The sequence below is a fragment of the Malurus melanocephalus genome, unplaced genomic scaffold, assembly GCF_030028575.1.
Source record: "Malurus melanocephalus ecotype Western Australia unplaced genomic scaffold, MMel_1.1 scaffold_269, whole genome shotgun sequence".
NCBI classification, from domain to species: domain Eukaryota; kingdom Metazoa; phylum Chordata; class Aves; order Passeriformes; family Maluridae; genus Malurus; species Malurus melanocephalus.
The window spans coordinates 864,031-872,789 of record NW_026623501.1 but is presented as its reverse complement, the minus strand read 5'-3'; the positions used below and the strand labels follow the sequence as shown (position 1 = coordinate 872,789).

General features: G+C 42.9%; 1 protein-coding gene across 3 annotated transcripts in view; it reads right to left on the bottom strand.

Annotated features, from left to right (window-relative positions):
- Nucleotides 1–1,241: 1,241 nt before the first annotated feature.
- Nucleotides 1,242–8,759, bottom strand: part of RNF130 (ring finger protein 130) — a 49,391-nt gene continuing 41,873 nt past the window's right edge. For 2 of the 3 annotated variants that reach the window (XM_057376094.1, XM_057376093.1), the window contains one exon: nt 7,965–8,161. In XM_057376094.1, the coding sequence (XP_057232077.1) occupies nt 8,010–8,161 (152 nt within the window). In that variant the 3' untranslated portion in view covers nt 7,965–8,009. Of the gene's footprint in view, nt 2,146–7,964; nt 8,162–8,759 lie in introns of those variants that run through there. The other variant, XM_057376095.1, reaches the window with a different exon arrangement.

The window sequence follows — 8,759 nt, the reverse complement described above, 5'->3', positions numbered from 1 at the left end:
GGTTCAGCTCATCCAGGCTGGGTTGGGGAGCTGTGCTGGGCATGGTTCAGCTCATCCAGGCTGGGTTGGGGAGCTGTGCCCGGGCTCGCTGGCGCTGCCTGGAGTTGCTGCTGCCTGCCTCGCACACCCATCAGCACACAAAGGATGCTGACCACAACCCACCGCTGCCCCAGCCACTGTGGCACTTYCTGTGACCTTCACTTCTGCTTTGCAGGAGAAAGTGGGTGTCAAAATTGTGCTCTTAAAAAAGTTTGGGGCTTCAGCGCATTTCCAGAGTGAGCTGAATGGCAATAAAAGTACATTCGGTAAATATCAATGTGGGTATTATGAGAAAAACCTCCCGACACTTCACGCCACCCACTCTTGAATTATCAGATTAAATAAAGCTGACGCACAGCAACAAAAGTCAAAGCATGCTCGGCAAAGAGGCTCATTTCCTCATTTTACAGAGCTGGGTTTTTCTTTTTCTCTTGAACACCCATGTTAAAGACACAGCTTAACCACRCTTCAGAAAAGGATATATGTTAAGCAGACTGCTATACAATTAAAAACATTATAAAGGAGGGGGAATTCCCCTGCTTGTAGGAAAAGCAGGTGAAATTAAAGCATGGCAGGATAAGTCTTACCTTTCTTTTTGGCTTAACTGATTTCTCAAGATTCCTATACAGAGGGTGAAACTGTGTTTCACATTACAAGGACACAAATGAATTTCTACACCTACAGTAACTTAGACTGCAATGGAGAAAAATCCAAACATTCATTARCAGCTATGCATTGTCCAGTAGGAAAAGGTGGAGCAGAAGCACTCGCCCCTCCACGTCGGCTCATTTGTGGAACGCTGTGGATGACTTAGCTCCAGAGGTTCCTCTCTCATTTTCCATTTCTGCATTGTTCTCTCAGAAGCTCACAAACAATATCCATTTCCCCACTGCTTTTGTCACATGCCAGTAAAAATTGATTTTTCCTGCAGTGTGTCAAAGCAATAGCTGCTTTCCTTTCTTCTCCTGCTTTCTGCATTCCCATTATTGATGTCAGTGGGAAAGGGCACAGCTCAGAGAACGTATTTGTTAAATAGCTGTTGCAGTTCTCTACAGGAGAGCGGGGTAAGAAGCTTACCTCTTTTCTTCTCTGTGTAATGCCAACATGCTGGCTTTTAAAAAACCTCAGTGAAAAATTTGGTGGATTCTTTTACACCCCCCCCCCCCCCCCAAAAAAAAAAGAAGTTTTTTTTGTGAGAAAGAAAGCTAATTCGATTCCTGCATATTTCAAAAAGTCTAATGGTTTTCAGGTAGATCAAGTGCTGGTTCTGTGAACGTCCTCTCTATGGAAAGAGACTCACTTGACTTCAGCACACAGAAGGACCAAGAGTATATTCTGTGTATAACATTCTTCTCCTGCTTCAATTGGATTGGAGAAAAAACCCAAGCATCAAGTTCCTTGAAATCTTTCTGCAAATGCAGGTCCTCTCTGCAGCTTGAAYGTCAGACTGGCTCGCTACTGTCCGGGGTTAAGTGGGTTGTAGGAAAATCAATGCACTTATAAAGGTCCCTCTCAGAAGGGGCTATTTCACAGTAAGGTTATGGATTGACCGAGATATACGAGTGCTTTTACCAGTCACTGGCCATCTCCTCTACAACCAGTTCCCTTTCTGACATTGCCCAACCATCTGGACAATTGAAAAATTGGAAACAGCGGCCGCCTGTGTAAGAGATGCATTTGCAGTTCAGCACAAACTCTTAGGGCCACCATAAAACCTCTCCTGCATCGCCGCGGCTGGGCCGACACAGCTCCCATGCTGTTACTCAGCAATTTCCATCAGACAACCTTGCTTGTGCACAACCCTTTGTCAGCTCAAAGATGCCACCCTCAGAATCCACCACAGCTGGTCTTCTTCTGTGCAATCGAGAAGGCGGGCTCGTGTTCTGGAAAAAGCAGCTCTTCTTCAGACAAAGGAGATCCATGGAAAGAGTACACAACAATAGGAATGAGAAATGAAAAAAACGGAAAAAGGGCCAGGAAGGAGCATGGATTCCTTTCAGGTTTTGTTCTCGTCGTACATGTCCAAGGCAGGCTCGATGGTTGAGAACTCGCTCTCGTAGACCAAACTTCGAGGGGACAGAGAGTTACGATGGAAGAAGTGGCTGCCTGCAARAGGTAGAACAAAATCACTTTAGCAACACACATGAACAATGGAAGAAGTGAGTAAAGCATCCTCATCCCCAGGGGCTGGCTGCAAACACAGTACACATGGGAAAAAMAACCACCCTTTAACACAAACCAGTAACAACCATATGAAACATTTCACCTCTGTTCACATGCTCCCCTGCCAATTTACAGCAACTGCTTTCCATATGCATGAACGGTCCCACCTCAAATGGCTCTTTCAGATAAAACAGSTCAAGTCTGAGCAAGGCTGGGGCAGGCTGGAGTTTTGCACTCDGTGCTGGCTGTTGATTTACAGCCTTGTAAAGCAGGGATGTGCTTCCTCAGAAGAGCCAGAAACACCAAAGCGCTGTGCCCTGCACCAACACCAAGTGCTTCAGCTCGGGGTCGAAAGGAAGGAGCAGGCAGAGCAAGAGGGTCCCCAAAGATCATCCCAGTGATGCTGCTGGAAACCTGATTGCCTCCAGAGCTCAGCAAACTCCATACACAAGTCACCACCTAGAAACAGCCACCCACAGATTTCCTTACACACAACCAAAGGAGACCCAGCCCTCTTCTCCAGCACTGGCAATACCCAAAACAAGCACCACACAGCTGTTAATAAAGAGGGGAGTGGAAGTTCATTCTTTTCTCTTGGTGGCCCGGCATTCCCGTGGCTCTCTGAATCCACAGATGTGTTTCTGCAAGGAGCACAGCCCTCCTGCTGTACAAATGATTCTCTCTGAAAGCATCTATCATCAGATCAGGCCCTTGGCCAAAACGCTTCATTACCTGGTTTCTTGATCCCAGAGGGGATTAGCTGGGAGCAAGGCTGCTTAGATTACAATACGCCAGGCAGCTACGTGAGCCAAACTGGAGGCAACTGAAAAGCTTCCAAGTTCATCAAGAAGGCATTCAGCAAACTGAGGTGCCTCCAGTTTCAGGCATCAGTGAAGCAACATGCTTAGGGAACTGCAGTTTTAGCTCTGGCAGATTTTAGGTGATTAAATCCCTCTTTGCCAAATTTTGAGCTCAACCTACCCCATTCTGAAAAAAAGGGCTTCTAGAACACACGAGAAAAGAATTCAGCTGCTACTATCCAAAACACATTTTCTCCTTCCCCACTCACCCAAAAGACACAGACTTTGTGTGCCCAGGTCAATTCCTTGCTAAGAACAGCAGGAAACTGGAGCTGGGCAATGGATCTGCTGCTTTTTTACCAGCAAAAGTCAGTTACACACATACGCTCCACCATTTGCAATGAGAATGGGAAGTTCTCATAAGCAAATTAATTTATTTTTGATTTCATAGTTAACTGAAACATGAGTGAAATTAACAGTTACATTGAATTGTTCACTCTGCCAGGAACATATACCCAGGTACTTGGAACAAGTGGGCTGTCCTGGAATATAATATACTTCACAGAAGCAGTTTGTGGRGAATGATGAAACACCCATTTTCTGGACCTGAACAGTCCCCCAAATTTACAAATTTCTAAATCTGGGCAATGCTGAAAATAAAAAGAAASAAASAAACAAATAAATAAAGGTTGAGAGTTTGAGGAAAGAAAAAATTTGGAACTGTGACTTTCAGATGATCAGTCTGTCTCCAACAGTTGGACTTGATCTTAGAGGTCTTATGCAACCTTAATGATTCTGATTTATAAAAAAAAACCACAACCCTGAACCTGTTTTGAAATTATACCAGATAGAACTGATTTTGAGACTCTGTTACGAGTTTGAAGGGTGAGTCTCATTTTGCAGTTGAAATAAGCWGTGAATATTGGATATTTCATTTCCCCTTCCTCCACCTGCTGCAATGTTACACACAACCAATGCTCAAACCAGTGGGATTCTAAAAGCTTGGTGCTGGTTTTGTTTTTATTACACAGAAATCAAACATGGGACTAGGAAGCAGACAGCCCAGGCCGTCATTTCCTCTGTGTACATCCAGACTTCCATTCCAGAGGGTTCAAGGGRGAGATTTAATAAACAGGTAGACAGGTCCATCTGAAAACAAATATTTTATATTAATCTGAAATCAGGCAGTGTATATCCAACACGGCCAAAATTCTTTACTGTGATGTTTTTGTCCTTTCTGTCAGAAGAAATTTAAGTCATCCACTTCAGGGATGCTGCAAGTTTCCATACAGATACACATCTCTTGGCTTCCATACCACTTTTGAGACACACTGTTCATTCTTTTCCTAAGTGCCTCTTCTCCCATCCAGTGCAGCCAGCCCAGGGCTGAGAATCCAGCTGCTGCTCAATGTTTTCCGGCACTCAATCTTCAGGTGCTCCATTAACCAGGTCAGGAGCATTGCCCACAGCTTACGGCTGGAGCAGCAGACTCAGCAGGGCACAGTGACCCAGCCACACTCCTCTTAATGCAGAAAATTGCTACTCTTTGTTTAAAAGCATGGCACCAGTCCAGCTGATAAATTTACTGAACAAATGTATTTTAAGGGCAAATACAAACATCCGCAGTTCCAAACTCAGCTTATGAATCTGCTCTATTTTGTACTTACCAAGAAAGATCAAGATTTATCCCTTAGGTATGGAAAACAAACACCAAGGCTGCATGAAGCTTTATTACATGAAAATCCTTCAGGGCTCACTGCCACTATTCTTCATTATGCTTTAAAAGAACTTTTCAGGTAACTTGCACTGAGTCTGAAAATAAACACACTACTCGGGAATTGATCTTTATACCTACCATAGGATGCCACCAAAGSGAGCACAACACCAAGGCCAAAAAGAGACACAGCACTGCAGGTGCACCAGGATTACATATCACCTGGTGTTCCCTTTCCATCTCAAAGTATTTTAATGCCCTTAGTCATCAATCAGGGCCATCTTCTGCCATAAGCTGCACTCTTCCACAGCCCCTCAGGCACAAAGATTTACTATGGAAATCTGATCAGAGCACTCCATACCTCAGCCTGTTCTAGACACCCTCTCAGTTAAGGAACAACCGAATGGGACTATTTCATAAAGCATTCTTTCCTCAAAGCCAGCTTAGCAGGAAACTATGACATGATTACCATCGTGGAGACATGGTRGGATGACTGGCACAACCAGAGAGCTTGCAAAAGCAGATGAAAACTCTCCAGAMGGGATAGGCAAGGAAGGAGAGGCATTGGTGTTCACAGAGCCACTTCCATMATTTACCAGCAGTCCCAGCAACCTGGGGAGCTCCCAGCTGACTGGAGGTCAGCAAATATGTCCCAGCTACAAGACAGGAGGTGGGGTTTGAGCAACTGCAGGCCTGTCAGCTTGACCTCAGTGCCAGGGAAGGCCGTGGAGCAGATCATCTCACCACATCTAGATCATGCCACCACATCTAGGACAAGCAAGGGGTCAGACCCAGCCCKTGGGGGTTTAGGAAAAGCAGGTCTTGCTTGACCAACCTGGTTTTCTGTGACAAGGTGACTGAGTGGATGAAGGAAAGGTTGTGGATGTGTATACCTGTATTTTGGTAGTTTGACACGGTGTCTCTCAGCAAGGTCTGGCAAAAACTGGCTGCCCGTGGCTTGGGCAGGTGCGTCGTGCATGGTTCAAGAACTGGCTGGATGGCTCARCCCAGAGAGTGATGGGCAATGGAGTTACATCCCCAGGCCTCAGTACTGGGCCAGCCCTGTTCAATGTCTTTATCAATGATCTGGGTGAAGGATCGAGTGCACCCTCAGGCAGTTTGCAGCCAACACCAAGCTGGGTTGATCTGGAGGGCAGGAAGGCTCCACAGAGGCATCTGGATAGGCTGGATCAAGATATTTAAAACATACAGATGTGTCACTTGGGGACAGRGTTTAGTGGTGGGCTTGGCAGTGCTGGGCTAATGGCTGGACTTGATCTCAGAGGGCTTTTCCAACCTAAGTGATTCTATGACTTTATGAAATACTGTGGGGATTTCCTTCATCTGTCTATCCAGAGTGAAAAAAAAAGCTTCTGGAATGATGCAGAGTCCATCTTTGAATACATTTATTTAATTTACAGATTGCCTGACCTCTAAGTAGCCTGTCAAAGGTTGTATTGTTAACACTTTCTTGAGACAATCGTGAGAGGCTCAAAAGAAAAACTAGAAAAGATGATGCTGAGTTATTTAAATCCTCCATGGAGGGGAATGCAATACAAAGTCCTAYCAACCCTTTCTTTCCAAAACCACTCAACTTCTCCTTCTGCTGATGTTCTGAAGAAGAAACATGAACTGGAATGATTATGGTGTCTTTTGCATCTGGGTCACTGCACTGCTCACACTGCCCCTGTGCAACAGCTGTAAGTAGCACTTAAGGAATTTTGTTTCAGGAGACAAGAACAAACTTAGCAGTTTTACTGCTGYTGAGAGATGAGTGAAGAAAACATGTATCATAGCTCGTTCCTTAAACCATGCTCTAACCACATTCCTCCATTTTTGGCAACAACACTCAGTTGACACATACTGTACRTTACAAGCACACAGCCCTCGACATAGAATGTTTGAGGTTTTTTTCTTCTATGAGTAAGTCCAATGGGGTTTTCCAGTCTTTCAAAATGCACTTACTGCTCTATTGATTTGTTTTCATATTTCTTTCAGAATTTCACAAGGACACTGAAGATTTCTATTAAATGCACTGAAGCTATCACATTCTTTGTTGCTTATAAAAGCTGCCTTCTCAGCTGAAGCCTGATGGRCAAATAAGAATTAAGAAACTATTTTAATGTAGCATCTGGCTGTGTTCCTAAATTCTGAAAGTGCCTATACATAAAAATAAAATTAAATTAAATCCTCTACTTCCCAGTACATAAAAAAATTAAATCTTACAGCAAAATTGCTTCTCTCTGTTAATTTAATTAAATTAGAAAGCATTCAGTTTCTACATCTTGATCCGAGAACAACAAAACCAACCAAATGCAGAACAGTTTTTAACTTGTGTCAATTACTTTTTCCTTCCCGATTTGTTACCTTCATTTACCCATCTCATTAAGTCAAGCATTAGCATTTGGCTGCGACTCAGGCCCGCATGTTTTAACTGACTGTTGTGAAATTACTCACACACAGCTTGCATAAGCCAACTTGTGTGAAACAGCCMGAGTGAGGACAGTTAGAGATGTTTTCCCTCTGCCTCCTTGCCAGTACAGAAGCTGTGGCAAGAAGGGACATGCTTGCACAGTTTCTACATTAAAGAGTGTTATCGATCTTCCGTGATCTGAATTTGAAGCAAAACTAACCCCCACTACTGCTATGAAAGGAGGCTTCACACATGGCAGTGGGGGAAACAGCATGTTTTCACTTGTTAYTAGGAAGGAAGAAGTGGTTTAGAGCAGCTTCACTTTCATCAAAAGGAGGGTGGAGTGAAAGCAAAAGACAGAAGAGATTTATGATTTCTGTTTTGAGACAACAGCATTGAAAATCTCCAGCAATGYCTGGCCTCAAGGCAAAAATCATACTGCAGTGCTCCCAGGGTGACTGGGAGTGTTACAGGAAGAAGAGCAGGGAARATGTTCTTATTTCAAATTAATTCTCAGCAGGAGTGGAGGTAAGTCCATTATAGCAGAATTGACAGCTTGACCCAGCTTTTTTCCCTGACAAGTTGGTGTGGAATGATTGCTAACAACACTTGTTAGTCACTTCAGTGGCCATTAAGTCACCTGARTGGCATCATAGCAACGACACTGCATGAGATTTCCACTACTTAGATTGTGCCCCAAATGAACAGGGAAYAACAGAGATCTGCAAAGATGAAATCATTCAAAGAAAATAAAAGCACTTTGCAAAATTTACACAATGCTCTCAGACTTGAGTATTAACACAGAAAGCCCAAGAAAAAGGAAATTCTCACAGAGTAAGATTTCATAATTAAAGGTTTTTTTTATTTCTTCATTTTTTCTTTAATACAAAGCTTTGGCATCAGCAAATTTTATGAAAAAATAGAATGTACTAAATAATTGCTTGTGCTGCATGATCGATAAATGATGCATAAAAATAGGTGTCTCTCTCCCAGGCAATCGGCCGGAAAGCGTTTCTTCAATAGCATTCTGCTCTGCAGGGCAGAAAAAAAGAACAAAATATTTATGTTAAAGTTAATACTGCCAGTACTAAAAAAAAAAAAAAAAAAAAAAAGAAAAATTCCTGTAAAAGTAAGCTAGTGAAAAATTACTAATTATACAAGGGCAGAGCATTACAAGAGGTCTGTATTTGTCACATCATTCCGACAGGACAACCAGAGGTCTGAGCACTTCTAAGCTCTTGAGGACACTCTATCTGCTACTGAAAACTTTTGCTAAGAGGTGCTATCCAACATTTGGGCTTTTTGGGCTTAAACCCAGTTATATAATAATTTCTGACCATTCCCTAGGAAGCAAGGCAAAATGTACTGCTTCTGTTCCTTTCAAATACTGCCTAAAACTTATAATAATAGTATTGCAAGGATATTTTGAAACCAAGAGAAAGCAGCTGGTTCTTTGTTTTCTTATCACTTAAGACAATGATTACTTTTATCACAACTACTTAAAAATGCATGTATGTGTACACATACATACACACGAACATTCATATACTCACTTAAATACATATATATGCACAACTCCAGAACTATTGTTCTAAACAGAATGTTTCAGCTGAGGGAAGGACATAGCAAA